Source organism: Eretmochelys imbricata, chromosome 4 (assembly GCF_965152235.1).
Source record: "Eretmochelys imbricata isolate rEreImb1 chromosome 4, rEreImb1.hap1, whole genome shotgun sequence".
NCBI lineage: Eukaryota > Metazoa > Chordata > Testudines > Cheloniidae > Eretmochelys > Eretmochelys imbricata.
In genome coordinates, this window is record NC_135575.1 from 63,282,737 (window position 1) to 63,308,699 (window position 25,963).

General features: G+C 43.2%; 1 protein-coding gene across 1 annotated transcript in view; it reads right to left on the reverse strand.

The window, feature by feature from the left end:
* Window positions 1–25,963, reverse strand: part of DCHS2 (dachsous cadherin-related 2) — a 227,127-nt gene that overhangs the window by 19,392 nt on the left and 181,772 nt on the right. The window contains exons 11-15 of the mRNA XM_077816155.1: window positions 19,898–20,032; window positions 19,415–19,624; window positions 10,500–11,357; window positions 5,164–5,274; window positions 2,341–2,552 (exon numbers count right to left, since the gene is read on the reverse strand). Coding sequence (XP_077672281.1) covers window positions 2,341–2,552; window positions 5,164–5,274; window positions 10,500–11,357; window positions 19,415–19,624; window positions 19,898–20,032 — 1,526 coding nt within the window. The remainder of the gene's footprint in view (window positions 1–2,340; window positions 2,553–5,163; window positions 5,275–10,499; window positions 11,358–19,414; window positions 19,625–19,897; window positions 20,033–25,963) is intronic.

The following is a 25,963-nucleotide window of genomic DNA, read 5'->3' on the forward strand; positions in this document are numbered from 1 at the left end:
GTCCTACCTTGGAGGACCAAATAAGGCAGCCTTCCCCAGAAACCTTCTGCAAAGTCTCTCAGAGTACCTCCAGGAGAGCTTCATGGAGATGTCCCTAGAGGATTCTCGCTCCATCCCCAGACATGTTAACAGACTGTTCCAGTAGCTGTACTGGCCGCGAATGCATCCCGAGTCTTCGGGGAAAATCGAACATTAAACACTATTGCTTTTACACCCTGTAGTGTAGTTACAAATGTGCACTCACCAGAGGTGCCTTCTCCGCCGTCAGGGTCGGGGATCCTGCCTTGGGAAGGTATTGACTCCAGGGTGATGAAAAGGTCCTGGCTGCCAGGGAGAATGGATTCACCACTTGCCTGCTGCACATTCTCCTCCTCCTCCTCATCCACAAAATCCTCCTCCCTGTTGCGTGAGACTCCCCCCTTGAAGGTGTCCATGGACAGTGGTGGGGTAGTGGTAGGGTCTCCCCCTAGAATGCCATGCAGCTGATCATAGAAGCGGCATGTATGGGGCTCTGACCCGGAGCGACCATTTGCCTCCTTTGTCTTTTGGTAGGCTTGCCTGAGCTCCTTCACTTTCACGTGGCACTGCTGTGTGTCCCTGTTGTAACCTCTGTCCATCACGCCCTGTGCGATTTTGGCATATATATTAGCATTTCTTCTTTTTGATCAGAGTTCTGCCTGCACAGATTCTTCTCCCCATACAGCAATCAGATCCAGTGTCTCCCGTTTGCTCCATGCTGGAGCTCATTTGCGATTCTGGGAAGACTGCATGGTCACCTGTGCTGCTGAGCTCGCCACGCTGACCAAATAGAAAATTAAATCCAAAAGTTCCTGGGGCTTTTTGTGTGTACCTGGCTGGTGCATCGGAGTTGAAAGTGCTGTCCAGAGCGGTCACATTGGAGCACTCTGGGATAGCTCCCGGAGGCCAATAACGTCGATTTGTGTCAACACTACCCCAAATTTGACCTAGCAAGGTCGATTTTAGAGCTACTCCCCTTGCCGGGGAGGAGTACAGAAGTTGATTTTAAGAGCCCTTTAGGTCGACGGAACGGGGTTGCTTGTGTAGACGCATTCATTATAAAATCGACCTAACGCGGCTAAATCAACCTAACCCTGTAGTGTAGACCAGGGCTATTAGTACATTGTCAGTCTCTGTTATGTGTGTGTACAGTCACTAGCACAATAGGGTCCTGATCCCTGGTCAGGAGACCCTAAGCGCTATTACAAATAAATGAAATAATAATTATTAATGCTTACGGCATCTTTCTGTAGGCTATTACGAATTATTGTTTAAATCTAAAGGAATAAAGAATAGTGGAAAAGGAGCAGAAATAGAATATAAAACTAGCTGAATAACCAATGTTCGGCACCAGGAAAAGATACCAGTCCAGGATTCTCAAGATAGAGAACATTTCCCCAGCCTCCTTGAAGAGTCCTCACTGGTTCTTTTCCCTACTGTTAAGCACGAGACACACTTTACAGGATCCAGATTATTCCAGACACATTTGATTGCTTTGTCATTTTTTTTTCCATTAGCAGACATATGTTTCTCTAAACAAATGTATGCTCATCCAACTCCCTAGTGGCTTCACATTCAGGGCAGTTGTTGCATTCCATTTATTTATTCTCAGAGGAGGAACACCTTCAGGTCCTAACATGACCTTCATTCTGATGTACCTTGCAATGGGAGAAATGGGAGGGGAAGCGTGGAGAAACTGTTCTCCTTTCTACTCCAAATAATACCCCTCTTTTGCTCCAACATAGATATAGCGCATGAACAGCTGGAAACACTTTTGAAGAATGTTCAGAGGAAGGAGCATTTTCACACATACAATAAGATGAGTTACTCTTTCAGCAGCAGATTTAAAATCAGATGCTTAGGTCTGACAAAAGGATTTTACTCCTGACTGGAGCTGAATGGATTAATTTTAAAGTGACAAACTCTAGAGACACTGCTGGGAGCAAGAATCTATCTATGCTGAAATATGAACTAGCCTTGAACAATCATTCTCTGACTACCATTCATGAGCAAGAATTGCTTTTTGTTAGAAGCAGAGGAAGACAACAAGAAAGTTGAATTTAGTTTCTATTTCTACAATCAGTCAGAAGCTAAAGGATATTGGCCTAATTTGATAAAAACTGAACTGAACGGTGAGCTCTAATGCAGCCAAAATAATTATAAATTTTAGGTTTCCAGGCAAGGCAGCAGCAACATTAAAGAAGGCATATGCATCTTGAACAGGGGGAAGCCCAATGAATACACTGCTGGACTGTGGCCTAAGTTTGGCTATTCTTAATTCTAACTGCAGAAATAGGTTTGTAAATATGTATTCCCCGTTACCTGCATGACATATGTATTGTAGATTTGGCCTTCCCACACCGATGTTTTGTAAGAGCTTTGCTCAAATTTAGGTGCATTATCGTTCACATCTTGCACCCAAACTGTCACTCCACAGTGTGCTGAATTCAAGCCATTTTCAGCCAAAACAACGAGATGCATTTTACTCTTGACTTCATGGTCAAGAAACTTTGGCTCTTTCACTGTGAGTTCACCTGTTTTATTTTCCAAAAAGAATTTAAAGGAGGACAGGTTATATACATATTTAGGAAAAATAAACTGTTAAAAGTGAGGACACATACTGTGCAATAAAGAAAACAATAACTGTTCAATATATCTAATAAAAGAATACGAAGGAAAATATATGTATAACTAAAGGAAGAAACTACAACACAAATGTAGATCTAAAATGTTATTGCCAAGATTTTCAAACAAGGGTGATTAATGTTAGTCTTCTAAATAATTAGGCTAAGTGAGTGCCATTTAATTCCAGGGTGGTTACTCCAAAATAAAAACATTTCAGAAGGCAATCTAGGTGGAAAACTATTGGATTTTTTTGGTGGCTACAATCCCCTAATTTACCTGGGTTCTGCCACTGGTTCTATATTTCTTATTACAAAAGCATATTTTAATAATGCCTTATAAAAAGTTCCCAAATGTTTATTTAATATATATTAAATAAGACAGTTGTATGTTAATAACTCATGATTAAAAACAAGCTTAAGGTTTAACTAAGCTGTAGATACGTGTCTTGTAAATAGTTAGTCAGAAGGAAGTAAGTTTTTAACAGTCAACTGATAGTCATTTAATACACAGCAAAGGTCTTATTAAATCTCTGGCATACCACGGAGGGAAAAATTTCCGGCGACTGTGCTTGTGGTGCACACACCCCTACAATGGAATGGATGTGCACAACACATCTTGAAGAACAACAGTTACGGAAATGTTAGGAATCGTTTTATTTCAAGGCCTGTCAGGATCTTTTGCAGCTTGTGGCTGCTTCCCTGGGCATTCTGGCCGAGTTCCTGCAGGAGAGTACCCATAAGCTGTTTGCTCTGGTGCACTCTGGTGCTGTGCGCACATAGCGCCAGTATATAGGGCCAAGGCAACCCCGTGCCCCCTCAGTTCCTTCTTACCTTCACTCAAAGAAGAGCCTTAGACACTGAAGGAGAAGAGGAGCCAGGCCGTGCCAAATTGTCCTGGGATTAAGAATATTCAATTAACTGCACCAAGGCTGGCTCCTGCTCCTGGACAGGTGGAGCTGGAAGAGGCAGCATGATAGGTAGCTGACGGTGCCGAAGTGGAGGGCAGTGAGAGCCACCACAGTAACATTGGCAATGCTGAATGCAACAGGGCCAAGGATCTTCCTGGTGCTAAGAAGGTCCCTTGCATCAAGCCTGGCACCGGACCTGCTTCCACAGATTATGGAAAGGGAACATCAGGGTACAGTGCTGATGGACACAAAGGTTCAGCAGCTTGACCAGCCAACAGGGCTATAAATGATGTAATCCTGGCAAAGTCCTGGACTAAGGGAAAGATTGAGCTGGACAGGCAGGGATGATCCATAGCTGCCTGGTATGCTGCCAGCATGCAAACAGCCGATGCCGACATCACCCTCATTGGTACTGGACTCAAAGGATGTCCTGGGGCCAGAACTGGGGCTCTAACCAACCTATGCCCTACCATGGAACAGTTAGAGGCACCTGCGCCAGCCCATGCATCAGCACTAGCATCTCCTGAAGGAGGCAGAGGACTCCGCACAAGACCTGGAGTGGTCTTGCTTGGTCTTATGGGACCTTTTCCCCAGTGCACTTGATGAGGAACAGCTCCTCCACCTCTTCAAAGAGGCAGCTCCAGAGCATGAAACAGCAACACTCTCAGAACCTGAGAGTGATCGCCAATCTGATGAGGGCCTTGGTGCTGAAGCAGGCCACATGGCTTGGTTGAGCATGTGCTGCTTCAGGAGAAGGTCCTAGCCACCAGAGTCTGTTTTGTGAACAATCTACAAACCGCACACCGCTCTTTGAGATGGGTCTTACACTGCAAAGCAAACACTGCAACTGGGGATCGTTGCTGGGATTGCTCCCCCACATGACGGACAATGGTGAGAGCATCACAGGGGAATATTTAATTAAATGCAACTAACACTAAATCTAACTAACCCTTAGGGTACTACTAAACATATACAACTAGAAAAAGTCATTAAGAAATAGTGAAAAATTGCGAGATTAAGAGCCCCAACTCCAGCCATGGAAGGTAACAAGGAACTGAGGGGGGCTGGGGTGGCACCACCTCATACAGGCAGGGGAGGGGCTCTAGCCATGAGGTGCGAGCACCACCCCTCTACAGGTACTGCTAGCAAAATTCTCTGGCTCTGGTGCGGTGGGTACACACACCCCTAAGTGAAATACACAGCTGCATATACTTGAAGAACAGAAGAGTTTTAAAGAGGAATACTCTTGGGCATGATTTTCCTCTCACAAGAATTTTACAAGTGTGTAACTCCACTGATGTCAATGACATTACTAATGATTTACCCTATGATAAGAGGAGAATCAGGCCATGTATTCTAGATTAACTGTAGACAAAAGGCATGTGTATATCTATGACATATAAAAATGGTTCTTATGGCAACAGATGTTTGTTACACTTAACTGCCTATCACCCACTTCTACTAGTTTTTGATTTAAACTAACATCATTAATGAAAATGTTTTGGTATAAAAGCAATCCCAACATGGAAACACTTTGTACATAATTTAATGTTTATTCAAATATCAAAAGCCTTAAACATGCCTTTAAAACAAATTTAAATAAATTAATTTACCTGTGATGGGGTGTATCGAGAAAATATCTTCATTGTCACTGAATAGCCTGTATTTTATGCCTTTTCCCAGTAAATTATCATCATAAGCTTCTACAGTCAAAAGTGAGGTTCCTACAGAAGCATCAATAGTTTTTAATAGAGTCAACTTTGCAAGATCTTATCTTATCTTTATTACTTATAGATTTACTGTGATTAATAACAATGCATGCAAAGGTGCCCATCTGCCACTCTGGGTGCTTTTAACATTATTTAAAATAGCACACAACAAAAACAAAACCAGCAACAACCACTCAACAAAACTCCACCCACATCACAACTTAATAGACAGGAACTTCCCCACCAACCTCCATTGCCCCATCAACAAACACTCTTGTTGAGCCCCAACATCTGCTGCTCCCTTGGCAAAATGATGGATTTTGCAGTATGCTCTAAAGGTCAACAATTCTTGATCCTTGCTCTCTGCACACCTCCACTGGCCTGATGGCTAGACCTTCTTATTTCAGAGACACTATTTATGGAACTCCCTCCCTGAGGCTGTCTACAGGAATCTATCTCTGGCTGTATTCAAGGCTTGGTGTAGGTCCTTCCTACACCAGTTTCTCCATCTTTGGTCATTTTGCCCTCATCCTTTCACAAACTCTTTGGGGCAGGAGCGGGCGAAGAGGGGCTTTTATGAGGGTATTAAGCATGACTGATATCTCTGAGCAACTGGGAAGGGATTATTTAATTTTCGTTTACTTATGTACAGTAGCCCAGAGTTTTGTAATGGTGGACACTTTAATTCTAAATGAATACATCAATCAATCTTAAGTAGACACAATCTGAATACAACTCACAATAGCTTTTAGTGCCGTAACAGGGTGCATAGAGATATGCAATATGGTGTTAGCATCAAAGAAAATAAGGGCATTTTATTGTTCATGAAGAATCTTAAATTCAACGAAAACAGTACTGATCTGACACAGCACAGAAAAGGCATGAAATAAAAATGCTGTTTGCAATAGGAGCAGAAAATACATATGAAATTGAATGTATTATCCTGCTCAGAAGCATCACGCTCAACATAAACTGAGACAAAGTTCAAAAAACATTATCAAGATTTCCAAATGGTTGTTCTTCTCAAGCCAGTTATGAAGCCATTTAGCACACGACAATTGATTTTAACCAACTGTCATGGAATCAGACTACTGTGTAACTTGACCTCTTCCAAATGGCATTATAAGCTTACATTATTTTACTACATTACAGGAGGCATGCTGTTAATATAAAATGTCCTAGATTTTGGGCGGGACTGTGCCATCACAGTAGTATAATTTACCTTTAACTACAAAAATCACACGCTTATTACTTGTTACTGTTTTTTTTTTAAACACAGGAAATGTTATGTTAACTGGTTAGTCATTTGCTCTTAAGCATGGCAACATAAACCAGAAACACTTGTGGGGGAAATATGTCCATTGTGGCTTCTGAACTTTTTACATTACTTAGGACACTTGTAGGACCAATCACAAAAGAAAACACATATATGATTTGTATGTGTGTAAGGCTAAAGGTGAGAATGAGAAATGCATTGTTTCTAGAAATTAAACATAGGCCCCTTTTTGGATCACAGGGACAGCTGGTCCCATGTTCACAACTGTACAATTTTTATTCAATCCAGCAGCCAACATTTACCATTGTTCACAGCATCCAGTGTCTGAAGGACACGTCCCTACGTCCTATGTTCACAACATCCTCTGCCTGATTTTTGAAAGGAGCAAGAGAAAAAAATGCCCCCCCCAAAAAATGGCTGCATCAGTATTACCATTTGATACATTGTTTTTCCGGGTATAACAACTGGGTCAATCAAATCCCTGCTCTGGGTCTACCAATTTCCAGCCCAGATGACTTTTTTTAATGTTGTTAAAACTGTTGATACCTTTTTTGGTAGAGGGCAAAGAAGTGGCATTTCTGTGGTTTCTGATGCTTTTTGGCCACACTGTGATAGTAATATGGCTTGCATTTAAACAACAAAATGTTGCAGTTTCCGTACAGTTCATTTTCACTTTGGATAGTGTCTTTTGGTATCTTAAATTGATGAGGCCAAATCTTGAAGTCCCGAATGAGGTAAAACTAGATGTACAGCAAAAAGCAGTCTCTGTCTCAAAGAGCTACAATTCTAAACTTACTTGACTCTGTCCATTGTGCATAGGTACTGCCTCAAATAAGGGACACAATATCCAACTGCGTCTGAAACTTCCAAACCAGTCAAGCATAACAGGGCAAGGCAAGGCAGCGGCCAGTGCCTTAACTTAGAATTTCCCTGCTTTGTCTGTTAAATCAGAAGCATCTTAACATTATGTTAAATTACCTCAACCTGCACTAAACAACCAAGTACCTGAAATGCACAGTTTGTATAGTATGTGTGCTTTTTCTAAAGAACAGGAGTCAAAACAGACATAAAAACCCTGGGTCATATTCTGGCTTGAGACACACATGCACAACTCAGAACTGATCTACTGCTACAGTCCAAGTCACTGGGAGACCTGTGCTTATCCATGAAACAATAACATATACCCATATTGTTTTCTTTCCTTTCTCCTCTCTTTTGTAATCTGGACATTGGAACCAGGGATGCCACTTTTTCCTCTAAATTTGTCTGACTTTTGCCTTTGTGTTTGAGGATAGATTTCTTGGGTGGATAATAAAGAAAAGGCTCATGGAGCACAGAGAATAAAAGAGGGGTAAATAAATGTCCAGCCCAGGTACCTTATATGTATTCAAAAATAAATAAAAGAATCCTGCAGACCTAGCAGCTGTGACTGTTTTATTGGGGAATCTGACACCCAGAGGGCTCTATACAAACTATAATTCAACTGGAGGCAGACATGGTGAACAATGAAAAGGTTTTTTGCACTTTACGGAGTGCATTGACTTGATTATTTATTAATTGACTTCTAAAAGTGCCTGTTGCGATACAGTGTATAAAATATTTAATATGATGCAAAACTAAACTAGGGGAATAATATGAAGGTCATCAAACTTGGGTCCAAACATTTTAGTTGAAGAAATCCTGAGGTTCTTACCTAAGTAAGAGTTTGTCTGGATAACTACTGAGTAAAAACTGAGCAAGGATATCAGGGTTCACTGTTGATATTGCTTTGATTCTTGTCTAACTACAGTGACGTTTTGCCACTGCGTGGTTGAAAATGGAACTAAAACGTATGAGATAAAATGTTATTTGTTGATCCTGATTACATTAATATTGAATTTTATAATGTAAATACTTCCATGGGACTGGGTGGGAGAGTAAGTATTATTCATATGGAGTACGGGTTTTAGAATCAGAACTGTAGCTAGCATACCAAATCCTTTAGAGGGTTTAATTATAGTCATAACTTTTTCTGACAAAGAAAATTAAATTAGTATGTTTTTGTATTTATTGAAATCACATAAAATAATTCGAAGAGAAACAGAACTATTACTTGATAGGAGCATCTCATAAAAGAATACATAAAAGAACTTGCTCTTCCATACCCTATAGTTTTCTTACTATACACAGTAAGCTTTCGGGCTGAAATCTTCTGATTTACCCTGAAGCTTCTTTAAACTTCCTTTAATCAAAATAATTTAAATTTACTGCTATTTATGTTTGCAATACATTTAGTGGGAGGCCATCTGACTATGGTATTCTCTTACCACAATTCCTTGGGGGATTTCCATAATTTGAGGCTGGGTTGCCTAACCTGTCCCATTACTATATCTGTAATTAGGCACATGCAGAATCACAAAAGCTTATCCATTACTGAAAGGATATTTTGATTTTCTTTCTTTAAATGTATACAGGTTAAACAAACAATGCAGTACCAACAATAATACAAAAAACTGAGATCCCCACAAGGCACTCTTCCACAACCGTATGGAAAAACCTGACTAACTGGGCTCCTGCAACACACCCTGAAGGTCATCAGGCCTTGACAGCCACTGAAGAAAAGTGCTATGTAAGAGCTATTATTAATTTATTTATTTATTTATTACTGGGCCAAAGCAGCAGCAAAATCAAGAGTCCAGGACCCTCCACTGAGAACGTCTTGCCCTCACTACCCCATAATGTATAATTCTAGGGACCATCAGTTAAAATGTCACAGCTGAATTCACAACTGTTTGGTTAAAGCATGGAAGAAGAGGTGGGGCCAGATAAAAACAAACAAGCAAAACCAAAAAATCCTAGACTCCAGGAAATGAGAATCGTATCTTCCAGCTGCTGTGATGACACAGGGGACAGCTCCCCCCGCCCCGCTTTGGGGACAGGGATAGTATTAATTCTTGTCCTGTGCTCTGCAGGAACACGTCCAGTGGAACGTCTTATGGGCTACTCTGATCAGTTTACAGCAGCTCCCAGCAGGTCAAAACTGTGACTTCGCTGCACTAACCCAAACTTTTCCCCCAGCGACTTTATTCCACTACAGCCTGAAAGCACCGATGGTGGCAGAGACTGCAGTGAATCTGGCTTTTATCTATAGGGGTCATTTAACAATGTGGGCTTTTATCTACTGCTTGTCCCTTGTAGACATCTACCAATTTCACAACGTCTTGTTAAGTAAGAATGTATTTCAGCCTCTGTGCATTCCCCGCCTACTTCTACACATTCTTTTAGCAAGTTGAAACTGTGAGGAAAGTGTTGGAAAATCTCTGAATGCAGTTACAATACACTAGGGATTTCACTAAAGCCAAAAATCATACATCGCAACAGACATGTGGAAGTAGTTCTCATCTTATCTGAGCTTTCACTGCATTTATTTAAGTGAACTATTAGTGACATATTATGTAATCAGTCTCGTTTGGGTACACACGCACACACACACACACACACATCTGCACAAGCACACACAGAGACAGATACATTTTGCCTTTATTCCAAGGAGATGCATGTTGGCAAGGAAAACCGCAGAGGATAAAAATTGTGCATGCATCATTACAGCCACTTTGCAGATACAGAGCAGAGATGCTCAAGGGTTGTCCATGGTGAGGGAGGAACATGCAGTGCAGAATCCCTTTCTTCTCTTTGAAAAAGAAGAATCCTGCCTAACATGAGTGGCACTCTGTTGTATGTGTGCAGGGACCAGAAACCCGACTACGCCTCTGAGACAGCACATCATGCTCCCCTTTGGTCCAGGGTGCACTGGGCAGGGAGAAGGTTTTTTTCCTTAACGTACTGTTTGCATATAGTCCAATTCCAGTTTTACCCTGATGCTGCATGTTATTGAAAAAGGCTCCCTACACACTTCATCCTCAATAGTGCCCAACAGGTTAGGACTTTGGTCTCTGACAGCCACGAGTTAGAGTCTGATACCCACCTGCTTCACTGTTTTCAAGAACAGTTACTGCATAAAAACTATGGCTGAATGACATCACCTCCTCTTGTTCTCTTGTGGAAATGGCCAATAGAGCTGTGGCTGTCCTAGCTGGGACACCCTGATCTGAAGCCACTACCAGCAGGTGGGAACTGAAACCATCAGAAGGCAATGGCTCTTGAAGATAAATCTCTCCTGTATTGATGTCAATACGGAACATAGTTCCAGGTACTCCAAAATTAAAAACCACTGCACCATTTGGCCCCAGATCCACGTCTGCAGCTCTCACAGTGGCTATTGTCTGATTCACAGAAGTTTCAGGAGGCACATAAACTTTGAAAGGGTTCTGTAGAAAAACAGGACTATTGTCATTGGCATCATCAATGTGCACCATAATGTTAACTGTAGTGCTTCTTGGGCCTTGGATGCTACAGTCACTTGCCACTGCTCTAAATGCATACTGAGATTTAGTCTCCCGGTCTAGTGCTTTTGTAGTAACTATAGCGCCAGTTGTACTGTTAACAGTAAATGCTCCAAGGGTGTCATCAATCAGTGAATACATGACCTCACCATTCAGGCCACCGTCTTCATCTGAAGCAAAGAGCTCAAGAACTACTGATCCTTCCTTAAGGTCTTCTGTCACAGAGGTCTGATAGTTCTTCTTTGCAAATACAGGGCTGTTGTCATTTTCATCCAGGACTGTAATCTGTAGCTGTGTTGTTGAGCTTCTTGGTGGGCTGCCCAGGTCATGACATGCAATAATGAGGGTAAAGTTGCTGGCATCCTCCCTGTCTAAACTACGAGTGGCCAAGAGTTCTCCTGAAGTATCATTTAGAGTGAAGTATTCTCCAATATTTCCACCTTTAAAATACGATAAAAATAAAACGATCACAAACAATTCCAATTTGAAAAAACCCTTTGCTAGTACCATTATGTTAATTGTAATAACATGATCCTATTGCTAGTACAGCTGGTGCACTCATGTGCCTTTGGCATATTTTCCTCCTTTTATAAAAATTAAAACCTGCACTTCATTTAAATCAGTGGGTGGCAGTGACAGTAAATCCAGAATGTCATATCCTTTTACAGAACAGCTATTTTGCCAGATGCATGTCTTTTTTCCCCAAATCAACACACCTTATAAAATCTAGTGCAACTATACTGCTGCACAAAGTGAACTCTTCCCAACCTTGGCTACAAATTCCAGAAACCCATAAAGCATTGCTGACAACAAATATGGTTATTTGCCCCTTGCTTTCATCTACAAACCTGTCTCTTAGAAGTGAGCAATAATGAGGTCTTTTCCACTTTTTTCATTTTGAAAGCTACTATTAAATATCTGGAGCAATGGACTTTAGAAAGAATTATAACGTTTTTTGTTAAAAGTGACCGGAATAAGTATATTTCAATAGATCAAGATAATTTTCAAATTAAAAGCATAAAAATCAGATGACTCTATAGCCCTTTCTACATAGTGGGAGTAAAGCAGGGATAATCAGCAGTTATCAGTGTTGCCATCAATTTATTTTTGTAATACTGCAGAGGGCCCCAAATCAAAGTAAACAGTGTCTTGCCATTTTTGGGGTGAGGGTAGTGCAGGAAGGTTTTAAATAGTTGGGCAGAGACTGTGTTGGAGTTTCTTGGCATGGTGCACTTGGGAATGGTTTGGCAACTTGGAAGACCGGTTGGAGGATTTTATTATTGGTGGATGAAAGAAACTTTCATCACCTGGAAGGTGGACTTGGTATCTATCCACACCTATTTTTAAAGTGAAAAGAGGATTGGGTTGGGGGCCCTTATTTGATATGGGGAGGCTGAAGAGAGAATCATAAAAAGATTGAAAAGATATTCGTTTAGTTTTAGATTAACTGTTACTTACAGTCACTGTGGTTCTTTGAGATGTGATGCAGACATCACACTGAGGTTTGTGTGCACCCAGAGCATTGGAGCCAGAGAAGTTTGCCTAGCAGTACCCATAAAGGGGTGGCGTTCATGCCTTGTGGCCATAGCCTCTCCCACGGCTATATGAGGAGGTGCTGCCCTGACCTCACTCAATTCCTTCACACCTAACGCCAAGAGACTAGTCTCCGATGCAGAAGGGATGGATCGTGGAATACACATTAGCGTCACATCTCAAAGAACCACAATTAACATGCCCTTTTTTCTTCTTTGAGTATATGCAGTCATGTATACCACTTAGGTGAGTCACAAACAGAATCCACAGGAGGTGGGGTTCTGAGTCTACTTAAACAAGGACTGCAGGAATGCCTTCCCAAAGTCTGCATCTGCTTTGGATGCCATGATAATGGCATAACGGTTCATATTGTACATATTGACAACCCCATGGCAGCCCTGCAATTATACAATGTTGAGACATCACTGAAGAATGCTATTGAAGTAGCTTGCACTCTCATAGAATAAACTCACACCCAGAGAGGGGGCGTAGCTGAAGCTGTGTCATATATAGTTTTGATGCAAGAAGTTATCCACTTAGAAAGTGTCTGTGAGGAGACTGCCTGCCCCTTCATACGGTCTGCATACGACACAAACCGATGAGATATAGTCCTGTCCAAATAAAAGGCCGGACATTGTCTGATGTCCAATGTGTAAAGACACTGCTCCTCCGGAGATGAATTCGGCTTAGGAAAAACCTCAGGCAAATATATCACCTGGTTTAAATGAAATTGAGAGACCACTTTAGCCTCAAATTTTGGGTGTGGCCACATCACCGCTTTGTCTTTGGAGAACTGTGTCTTTGGAGAACTGTGTGTAACGAAGCTCTGCCATAAAAGCCTGAAACTCACTCTCCTTGCAGATGTTATTGGCCGAGGAATGCACATTTTTGAGGAGAGGGACAAGATCCCAGAGGCTTGAACAGAGGTCCACTAAGACCATGTTATGGTTCCACCGGTGGATGGAGACAAAGAATTCACTTCAAGAATCTCACCACCATGGCACTCGAAAACACCGATCTTCCACAAACGATGGATAAATGGCTGAGATCTTCACTAGATGCACCCTCAAAGAGCTAAGCACAATGCCTGATGACTGAACTTGCAGTTCATCTTTTACAGCATGGGCTGTACTCCATGGGCCAATGACCACACTGAAAGACACTTCCATTTTCCAGAAAAGAACATCCTGGTAGAGGGTTATCTACTATTGATCAGGACCTGTTGACGGAGTCCAAACATTGCTCTTCCTCCTTGTTCAACCAGGAAGCAGTCAAGCTGTAAGATGCAAAGAGCTGAGCATGGGATAGGAAGTGCGACCAAGATTCTGTGTGAGCAGGTTGGGATGGAGAGAAAGGATATGGGAGACTGAACTGACAGTGCAAGAAGGTCAGAAAACCAGCACTGCCTTGGCCATGCCGGGGCAACGAGGATGGTGTTGGCCCAATCCACATTCAGCTTAAGGATGAATGATTGGGATCGGAGGAAAAAAGTGTACAGGAGAGCTGACTGCCAGTTGAGGTGAAAGGAATTGATCAGAGAGCTTGGACTGAGAACCTCTCAAGAGCAGGACAGATGACATTTCATGTTTTCCCTTATAGAGAACAGGTCAATCGTCAGGATGCCCCACGTTAAAAAGATGACTCGCAGGACACTTGGCTTCAGACACCACTTGTGATTAAGAGAAAAATTCCTGCTGAGATTGTCTGCAAGATCAGTCTGGACCTCGGGCAAGTGATCAGCTATTGGAATGATACAGTCTTCAGTGCACAACTGCCACAGCCTGATCGCCTCTTGGCAGAGCACCCTTGTGTGTGCTCCCCCTTGACTGTTCACATAATACATTGTGGTGATACTGTCTGTAAGCATGTGAAATACTGAACCCTTGACGCAGCCTAGGAAAACAAGATAGGCACTGTAGATGGCCCAAAACTCCAGGACACTGATATGCAGGGAAGCTTCCTGCTCTGACCACAGAGCCGGAAGCTTCCTGCTCTGACCACAGAGCCTGAACTTTCAGTGACCCCAGATGTAGAGCCCTGCCAATCTGCGGATATACATTTTAGATCCACAGATATCTGCATCCATGGACGATTTTTGCAGATCAGACGTGGATACAAATGTTATATCAGTGCAGTACTCTACCCAGATGTGCTCCCCAACTTATCAAGGAGGTGTCGGTGACAATAGTGCTGGTTGGTAAGGGCCAGGCGAAGGGAATGCCAGGCGAAGGGATTGACATACATTCCCGTGAACTGTCCACCTCTGCAAGGAGTCCAGGATCAAAGGAGGGAGGCGGACCAACCTGTTCAGGGGGTGAGGGGTTCGATAGTAAACAGTTTTGAGCCACATCTGAAGAGGAAAAAGGTGCAACCTTGAAAACTGAACCACCTGTGTGTATACAGACATGTGGCCTAAGAACTGTGAACCGTTGTGGAAGATTGAGACTGCAGACTGAGAGAGAATTGTCTGGAAACAGTTGCTTGACAAAAATGCTCTTGGACTCATGCAGTCTATTAGGGCCCCAATGAACTCAATTTTCTGAGTTGCGACCGGTGTTGACTTTTTGGTGTTTTGGATGATACCCAGATGGTCAAGTAAGCATGGTGTTATCCATACATGAGCAAGAACTTGTTCTCTGGACCTGCCCCTTAGTAGCTTGTCATCCAGATATGGGAAGACATGGATTCCCTTCTTCCTGAGGTATGCCGTCACCACGACCATACATTTGGTAACAACTTGGGGGAGGGGGAGGGAGGGAGATCAGAAGACAGACTAAAAGGAACTGTGTACTGAAAATGGCAACTTGCCATGACGAACCAGAGAAGTCTTCTGTGGCTCAGTAGAATTGCCACATATAAGTAAGAGTCCTGAAGGTCAAGAGCAGCAAACCAGTCATTCTGAGTGAATGTGGGGAGGACAGCTGATAGGGTGACCATATGGAACCTCTTGTATCTGATATATTTGTTAAGGTAGAGGAGTTCAAGATTAGGCCTTAAATCTCTCTTGGATTTGGGTACCAGGAATAGATGCCTTGACACCAGTGTTTTGGAGGAAATTCCTCCAGTACTCCCAAGGCCAATAAAGAGTGGATCAGCTTGATGAGCAGTATCTCATGAGGGGGACCTCGAAAAGGGACAGGAAGGGATGGTGAGGAGGAGGAGTGGAGAGAATCTAATTGGCAAAGACCAAACTGACAGTGCTTAGGACAGTTGTAATCGATCCCCAAACATCATGAAAGTGAGCTAGCCTTTTGCTAAAAGGAGATGGGGGTAAAGGAAGTGATGACCAGACTGTTGTTCTGGATCAAGGAGTCAAAATGGGCACTTGGGGTGGGTGTCAGGGGATAGCGTTTTGACTGGCCGAACCCTGGACCTGATTGTCTTCTCCTCTGGGATCTATGCCCCTTTCTGGGGTAATCCCACTGTCCCAGGGGAGGAAAAGGCTGCCCAAAAGGTGTGTTGCAGGTGGTATTGTTGCTGCTTTTGGCCACCAAAGAAGTCTCTGAACTAGTGGTGTGTACAACCCCAAGGACCATAGGGTGGCCCTAGAATCCTTGAAGGAAGAGAGGGTTCCATTCATGTTGTGAGAAAATAACACCCTGCCATGTTGTTAAATAAATAAATCCTCTGCATGTTGGGTCTACAGTCAGGATGCCCTTCTTATGGTCACCAGAGAGGCCACAAGTCTGGCCAAAGCATCTGCTAAGTCCAGCATGGACTGCAATAACGTCTTGGCCACTCACCAGCTTTCGATGATAAACACCCAAACTTTCTCTCTACAAATTTCAGGCAGCTGGTCCACAAACTTAGACATAGCTGTCCAATTTATAAAGCTGTACCTGGACAATGATGCCAGCTGGTTTGTCATCTGCATTTGCAGGGAGGAGGAAATGTAAATCTTCCTGTCCATCCTTTTCAAGTCCTTGTCCTTAGGAGAGGACTTAAACCTGTCCTGCCAGACTCTATCATGCACTGCAGTTATGTCTAGGAAATATGGGGCCCGGTGGGAGTAAAAACCCTCAAATCCCTACACTGGGACAAAATAGCATTTCTCCATGTGCTTTGCAGTGGGCGGTATGGAAGCACGTGTGCTTCAAAGAAGGCTTTAGGATCCTATCGTTGACAGGAAGGGCTATCTCCCAGGAGCAGAAGGCTGCAGGATCGCCAATAACTCTGCCTGAATGCCCAGGGAAGCAGCTACATGCTGTAAAAGGTCTGGAGAGTCCTTGAAATCTTCAGGTATTGGAGAGGAAGAGCCAGACACTGCTGAATCATCTGGGGATGAAGAAGAGTTGGTTAACTGTGCCAATGCTAAAAAAAAGGAGAACTTGTGGCACCTTAGAGACTAACAAATTTATTTGAGCATAAGCATTCGTGAGCTACAGCTCACTTCATCGGATGCATCCGAAGAAATGAGCTGTAGCTCACGAACGCTTATGCTCAAATAAATTTGTTAGTCTCTAAGGTGCCAGAAGTATTCCTTTTCTTTTTGCGGCTACAGAATAACATGGCTGCTACTCTGAAAAATGCCAATGCTGGCTCCCATTCCTGGATTGGTGGAGCTGGAAGGAGTAGCTCCATGAGCTCTGCACGGGGAAGGCTCACTAGTGCCTGATCCTGCTGTGGGTCCACAGTTGCCATCACCAATCTGCCTGGCGATCTCTCCTTAGAGTGAGCTGAGAAGTGTGACCTCTCCAACCAAGGAGCGTCCCACGGATTCCACAGAGGACACTAGGCATAAGGATAAGGTATTGATGGACAGCAGGCACTGGGCCAAGGGCCCCTGTCCCAACGTGAGACAGGTGCCAATCCTCGTGCTCATAGTGCTCCATAAAGGGTCCCCGATATGGGTCAGATGATAGAAAGCAGGAGGAGGAAGATCGCGACCTCAACGCCGAGGAGCCTCAAGTTTCTGGGGATAAAGGTGGAGCCATATCTGAGGAAGTGATTAACTGGTTTGACTCATCTATCATCCTAAACAAGGCAGGGACCAGTACAGATGATGGAAGCCATACTGCTGGCACCAAGTATGCTGCTACTGGAAGTGTTATTGACCCTGAAGTCAGCGGCAGTACTGAAGTAGCTGATGGTGCTGAAATGGAGGGCTGTGAAAGCCACCATGGTAACATCTGTCATGCCAAATGCAACCGTGCCAAGAAGTTTTCCAATGCCAAGGAGGTCCCTTGCTTGAGCCCAGTACTGGCTCTGGTTCCACAGACTGTGGAAGGGGAACATCGGTGTGCGGTGCCAATTAGCCCAAGGGTTCAGTGACCCATCCAGCCAACAGGGATGTAAAGGATGTAGCTATGGCAAAGTCCTGGATGAAAGGAGAGGTTGGGATGGTAAGGCAGAGGTGGTCCATATCTGCCTGGTATACTGACGGCATGCAAACAGTTGATGCCTTGTTGATATTGGACTCAACAGATGCCCCAGGGTCAGAAGTGTAGTTCCTGGTACGGTGTCCCTGACCTCCCTACATGCTACTCTGGGGAGTGGTTAGAGACATTCCACATCCTGGCACTTACCCTTGCTGGTCCACGCTCTTCCTGGGGGGAGCAGAAGAGTCCCCAGGAGAACTGGAGTGGACTTGATTAGTCTTATGCAACCTTTTCCTCTGCGCTCTCCATAAGGATCTGCTCCTTCATTCAGAGAAGTGCTGGCTCCAGAGCACAAAATGCCAACAATCTCAGAACCCGAGAGTTACCTCTAATCCAATGAGAGCCTTGGTGACAAAGCAGGCCACATGGCTTGTTTGGATAGGTGCTGCTTCAGGTGAAGGTCCCTATCCACCTGAGTCTATTTCATGAACAATCTACAGATCAAACACCACTCCTTGACTTGGGCCTCACCCAAGCACAGCAAACACCTTGCGTGGGGTATCGTTATTGGGATCATTCCCCCACACGACGGACAATGTTTAAACCCCGGTGATGGCATCACAGGGGTATTTAACTAAATACAACTAATACTAAATCTAACACTAGGGGTACTAACTATATACAACTAGAACAAGACACTAAAATAGTGAAAGGTTGTGAGGTTAAGACCAAAAAGAGCTCTAACTCCAGCCACGGACTGTAAGAAGAAATTGATCGGGGTTGGAGAGGCACCACCTCAGATAGATAGGGGAGGGACTAAGACCACAAGGCAAGAGCACTGCCCTTCTCTAGTCACTGCTAGTCAAGTGACTGGAGAAGACCACAAGGCACTGCGCACGCACACACCTAAGTGGAATACACAGCTGCATCTACTTGAAGAAGAATCTAGCATTTCCCAAATGTGGGACATGCATAAGGGGTATAACATTAAGATTGGCAGGCCTTTAATGATCCATGGAGGGGATGACATAGGGTGCAATTGGTTTCATTTTCCTGAAGGTGAGCTCAGTTTTCAAAACTGTTGATCTAGTTCATTCCCTGCCAGTGCAGGATTTTTTCTTGCTGTATATTCTTATATTGCTTTATCCAGTCTAGTTTTAAATGTCCCAAACATTTGAGCTTTCATCTCTTCCCTTATGTCACTATCCTCACCAGAAAGAGCTTTTGCAACATTACACATTTCATCCCATATGTAATACCCTGGAAAAATGTCTCCTTCTTCTTGGTGATTGTATCCTTCATGCACTTACAGATACTTACCATGCCCTCTCTTCATCAGCAAGCTATATTTAGGTCTTTTATTCTTTCTTCCTATTTTCACTCCTCCAGATTATTTTTGTTCCTCTCTTCTTACACTCCCAAATCTGATCGCTAGGCTGAGAGGTTGGGTTGGAAGTGTGTGCCGATGGAGGAGGTGGAAGGTTTTTTCAGTTTAAAGGGAGTCTTAGGACTCCCCATTGCACTAGCTGAGATCTATCTGGACTGGCTGAAATCAGAACTATTTTAAAACCTGAAACTCCTGTTTAACTATTTTCTGACAACTTTTTTTTGGTATTAGTAATATATGGAATAAAGACCATACTTACCAATTATTTGATATCGTAAAGTTCCATTATTGCCAGCATCTATATCTACAGCCAGTGTAGTGTGCACTATTGTAGGCTCTTGATTCTCCAGAATCTGAATCTCAGGGACAGGAAGGAGAAATGTAGGAGTATTGTCATTTTCATCCAGTACTTTGCAGATAACTGTTGCTGTGCTGGATAAAGAAGGGGTTCCACTGTCTCGAACGAGGACTGAGATTAACACACAGAAAGCAATCTTATATTAGTGATGTTAGTGTAATGATGAATCTTCATCAGTAGTATCAAAATATTAGAGTCCATGTATAGAGTTCTGCTATACAGAAAATCAGAGTACATGTGCTAATACAGCTGCTTTCTGTTCCTGAACATCTTGCTACACCTATCAGAAAAAGTCACATGAAATTGAGAAAAGTTGACACTGATAAGTGAACCCACACTCTCCACATCCCATTTTACAGTACATCAAACATCTCATACTGTTACCTTTTATACTGAGAATCTCTTGGGCCTCCCTGTCAAGTGAGGTAGTTGTCATCACCTGTCCAGTATCTGAGTTTATCTGGAAAATCTCAAACCCATTTCCTGGTAAAATTTCATACTGAAGCAGGGAATTTATTCCTTAAAAACAGAAAGGAAAATCCAGTAAAATATGCTGCTTTATGATACTTTTTTTCTGTGATCTTTAGTCTGCGGAAAGTGTTATGGATGAAATTAATGGAATAGCATTGTTTTTGCAGGAAACTTACACAAAATAAGCTGGGCACTTCACAGAATCAACTGCAAAACATGGTCCCTGCCCTGATGAACCTATAATCTAGTTTTAGGTGTGACATGATCAGCGTAGGTAATGTAGTTGAGAAGGATTGGAGTTAAGGACAAAGAAGGACAAGAGCAACAAGATCATACAGTAACTGAGTCTTGGCATATGCACATTTTAGCAGCTCAATAAAGTGTTTGTTTTTAAAATTATTAGTGATTCACTTCTCATGTGCATCTCAGAAGCAGGGTGCCTAGAGGAACCTGTTCAGGAACCCATGATGACTTCAAGAGACTGGAATCAGTATCTTTACTTCAGTTGATCTTGCCAGGGAGAAATCTCCAAGATGAAATATTTGGTTTTGAAAAGCCTTCTAGAATTCCCAAAAATGACCGTTTAAGACTTTTCCCTCCAATATAAGTTTCTACAAGTATGAACTCCATACTATATTCCTAATTAGTCCTTCGAACACCTTGATTGCTATTTAACGAGCTCATTATAACTTTGTCTTGTGTAATTCCTGATTATACATGCAGACGTATCACTTGGTGTATAGTATGGGATCACTACCATGTCTGGGTGTCTCTGGGGCAGCGGTGGGCAAACTTTTTGGCTCGAGGGCCACATCGGGGAATAGAAATTGTATGATGGGCCATGAATGCTCACAGAATTGGGGTTGGGATGCAGGAGGGGGTGCGGGCTCTGGGGTGGGGCTGGGGATGAGGAGTTTGGGGTGTAGAAGGGTGCTCTGGGCTGGTTCGAAGGGGTTCAGAGGGCGAGAGGGGGATCAGGGCTGGGGCAGGGGTGCGGGAAGGGGTGCAGGTTCCAGCTGGGGGTGTGGGCTCTGGGATGGGGCTAGGATGAGAGGTTGGGCTTCAGGAAGGTGCTCCGGGCTGAAATTGAGGGGTTTGGAGAGCAGGGGGGAATCAGGGCTGGGGCAGAGGGATGGGGGGAGGCTCAGGGGGTGCAGGCTCCGAGTGTTGCTTACCTCAAGCAGCTCCCGGAAGAGTGGCATGTCCCTTCTCCGGCTCCTATGCAGAGTCACGGCCAGGCCACTCTGCACACTGACCCATCTGCAGGCACTGCCCCGGCAGCTCCCATTGGAGCACATAGGAGCCAAAGTGGGGCCATGCCGCGGCTTCTGTAAAACACGTGGTGTGGCCCCCAACAAAGCGCTCCAGCCAGAGCGGGGCTGAGCTGCGTGGTCCGGCTCGCAGGCCGGCTTAAAACAGCTCGTGGGCCAGATCCAGCCCATGGGCTGTAGTTTGCCCACTCCTGCTCTGGAGAATAAGGAGATTAGCAAAGGTAGACTTGTTTTAATTTTTCTTTTCAAAGCTGCCTGCCTCCTGTGTAGATGGATAAATCTGCTTCCACATTCTTATCCATTATGGATTCAAAACAATTTCTCCCATTTTTGTTGTGGTTTCAATGCTCTCCCAAGGAAAGTATAACATTTCCATTGTTGGTTATAGAGTAAGATCATTCACACTATTAACTTTAATGAGATTAATCCTATATTATACACCAAGGGCAACTTGTATTCATCTTGTACTATTGTGCAAGTATATTTCCAGCTTTTTCACAAGTTCCATTTGATCATTTTTCTGTGTTTTTTTTTTAAACTAACAACAGGCTATTAGTAGTTTAGGTACAGTTAATGCACCTGGAAAGGGTTGGAGTTCTTAGCAAATTCTGAAGCTATTTAGGCTCAGACACTGTGGACTTGATTCTGTTCTCACATACACCAGCGGAAATCAGGATAAACTCCATTAGAGTTGGAGTTTTATCCATGTAAACTCAGTGTGAGGAGAAAAAAAGGCCTGCCAGCCAAGGCCTTGTTTTTCTTTTAATTGGCATTGGTGAAACAGATTCACACACCTTAATGAAGCTGTTGTCATTTGATTAAGGGACTAACTACTATAAATGGACTTGCTTCTTATTAATTCAAAGGGATGACATGTTTATTCAAAATACAAGTAAAGTTGTGTAGGAGAAAGAGGATACATTAAATATGCTCTTACATCTTTCTAGATCAGAGAAAAACATGTAATGGAAAAGACAACCCTGGAGTAACCTCATGCAAAATTGAAGGTCAACAACCTACTGCAGCCCTTCCCCATGCAAAGTATATCTTACCTAAATATAAAAGCATCACGGCAGCTCTAGCTTGGAAAATGGCTACATTAGCTGATACAAGTCATCTGTATGTAGCAATCATTATCTACATCTGAAAGGACACACACCGTAAACAGAGAAAGAAGATAACTACTGAATTAGGGGTAGAGATGACATGAACTTGTGATAAAACCCTGTGTCTTTTTGCAACTAAAGGCCTTGAATAAGATCTTCATGGACAGATTCTTCACAACGGTCATTATTTGTAGCCAATGCTACACAGACACATAGCTACCATAACAGTCAGCTAACCACATAAATGCACTATTAGAAATAAAATTTCCAACCTTTAAAATAAAAACCACAAGCTTCTATCCTTTGAGCTACAGGACATTCTTGATCAATTGCCAGTGTGGGAATGCTTATAATATCCTCCCTTCAAGCCTCCAGCCACTGGACCACAAGTCCATTAGAGGATGATAAACACTTAAGCATGTCTGACACTCTATCCAGGAGAGGGAAGTGGTGATCATACATTCAGTGCATTACAATATCACACACCTGGCAGAACAAGTGACATATTTAGACTTAACCCACCTCTGGAGGTATGTTATTGACAGCTCTTGCTAAGGAAGCTTAAGTGTTTCCATTCCAACCTCCCTTTTCCAGTTGATTATAACTTTCTGAAACATTCCCTTTTTTAAAAGAACTTTTTTCTGCCCAAGTGGAATTATTTTTCTGGAAGTTTGAGTGGAACTTTGCTCCAACTACCGGTAAAAAAGGCTTGGAGTCCAACAAACCCACAATGAGGAAACACTTTTCCACCATTCAGAATCTCTCATCTGAAGAGTTTGTACTTCACGAGCCAGAGAAAAGTCAGGAGGATGGACAGCCAGGCTCCCCCATGCTCCCACTTACTCTAACTCTTGGCTACACAGTATCCTCTCCGTGGCAGAGCTCAGAAGCTCTACAGGAGGTGGGAAGTCTCTGTAGCTGCTCTCCTGCAGAGTTCCTAAGCTGAAAAATGCTACTGCATCTTACAACTAATATGAAATGAATGAAGCAGGACTACACACTTACTCATTCCATAAATCCCATATTCCTCGCTGTTACTCTTGACCACACACTCTGCTTTAGAACCCATATTGAGAAAAACAAAGCCAAGGTTACCATCCAAAACAATGTTTTCAGCAAGCTGGTTACATCAAAGAGGGATGCAGATCCATCCACACTGCGATCAACAGCACTGGCACTTTGCTACTCCTCTGCTGAATATGCCTGTGCATCAAAACCCAAATACAAAGAAGCTGGTCCCTGTATTTAACACCACCTGCCACTACATTACAGTATGTCTTAAGCCTACCCATGTCAACAGCCTCTATATCCTCGCAGGTATTGCTCCCCCAATATACGCGGGAAAGTTGCTAGCAGAGTGCACAAAGCAATGCACAGATCCAAGACATCTTCTATATGATTTAACACCGATGCTTAGTTGCCTAAAGACATGACAAAATTTTCTTGCCACCATTAACCCCTTAACATTATCACCCGAACAGGCAAGGATTCAATAATGGCAAACAAGAGTAGATAATGCCCCTGTAGCCTGTGTGCTCTGGCCCCCACCAGTCGAACACCTACTACTCGGTGAAGATCAGCTCTGGACTATAAGGTTTTGTCTTAATCGACGCCACACTGTAGTTTGCAAGTCTAGGGATGCAATGATCAAGTGGGGCTACATCACTAACCCCAATACCTGTGACTACAACAGAGAGCCTCAAATATGAAGTTTCTCCTGCAATGCCAGCTGCTCGAGTGTGCATGCTCTTCCAGTGATCCGGCAGAGTGCAATGATCAGGCAATCACATATGCATAGATGTGGTGGGAAGCAGTATGAGAACACGGCAAGAAGATTACTACACACTCTCTGGAAACAGGGACTTCTGAACTGGACTCCTCTCAGGACAAGGCACTGCTTTCCAGCTTTAGTACTGAGTTCCTACACTTGAATCAACTCTTTCTGCACATCAAAAGCTGAAAAAAAAATCTCACCCAGGTTTATGGTATTAAGATCACTATTAATACTCTGATTTTGTTTTCATGATACTCATATTCGGAATTGCAGACAATGGTGAGCAGGAGCTTAAAGGCAGAACTTATTAGATACACACAGAGCTGATTCAAAGCCCAAGATTTTTGCTATAAGGGGGGTTCCTCAACTCAAGTATCTTACCTAGTTGAAACATTCTGCAGTTATCTTTGCTCTCATGTCTGAGAGCTTAGATTTGTGGGTTGTTTGCAGTGCACACTCCTACTGGACCTGCAAGAAGCATGTGTCTCCAGACAATTTTTGGGATGCAGCTTGAGGAACTCACAGGAAGCATGCTCAGGAGAAACTGCTCAAAATTTAGGACAAGACAGCTCCCTGGGTGCAATGGCCCAGAAGAAGGAGACAACGAAGTTACAGTTCCTGTGGGGCAGGTGGAGATTCCACAGGAGCACAGGCCCTCATACAATGCAAGAGGTCCTCCTTCTGAGAGAAAAGGGGGCAGTCTGGGGTGCCAGTAGAAATGTACTGGCTGCTTGCCTAATGGTTAAAGGACTCTTCCTGTGGTACACTCATGGGAGTTGGTGGAGCAGGATGTCCAATGGATGTCAAAATGCGTGAAAGTGGCCTCAGCCACTAATGCAGTCTTTCATAACCGATACTTCAAAGTGGTGGTCAAACACAAACTAATTTACAGCTGCATGCTTTCCCTCTTCAATAGGGAGAGAATCTACAAAGTGGGAGAACTAGTGAGGAAGAGAAGACTGGAAGGTGCTTTTGGCAGTAAACAGGACTCCTCCATGTGGCCAGTCAAGGAACACACCAGACAAAAAAAGAATCAGTGAAAGGAGGAAAGTAAGCCCTATCTCTAGGGCAAACAAGTAACTTTGTGGATGTCAAATGTAGCTGTGTCCACCGATGTATTTTAAAAAGCAAGGTGACAGCCCATATGCAAAAAATAATTGTGGCATTATTCTCAAATATATAAAAAAGAAAACAACATTTATTTCAACATGCTGTATGCTTATTTAACTACTTTGTATGTTTCCCTACCTTTTGGTTGTGGGTTTGAATAGGACTGCAATATACACATAACACTGGGCCAAATTTTGATAATGTGAGAAAAAGCCCCAACAGAAGGACTATGATTACTGGAAAATGTGTTCAAAAATAACAGAACTGGAGGAAGGAACCTTCAGCCACAACATACTGCTCCAGCCCAGTGCTTCTATGCAGACAGCCTGCTGCTGGCTACTGTTCTATGCCACCCCTTATGCTTGGAGTGTCCTTCCTATCTCATTTTCCCAAGCCTCCGCTACCACCTCCTCATTCTAAAGGCTCCCACAATTTTCATTTCTGCACTTCCCACAAGAAAGGAGTAAAAAATAATTACAGGGATTAGGTGGGGGTGGAATTCAAGCAAATTTCCCATGCTTCTCTGCATCCCTCTTTTAGACCGTAAACTTTTCACATCAGGTATTGCCTTCACTTCTATATTGAGTACAGTGCTGAACATGCTGTTGGTGATTAACAAAACATAAATAAAAATAATACTTTGGGGCATGTGGTAAGGGGGTGGGCACAGATACTGTTCAGCTGTTATGCTGGCTTTGGGCCGTGTAGATTCACACAT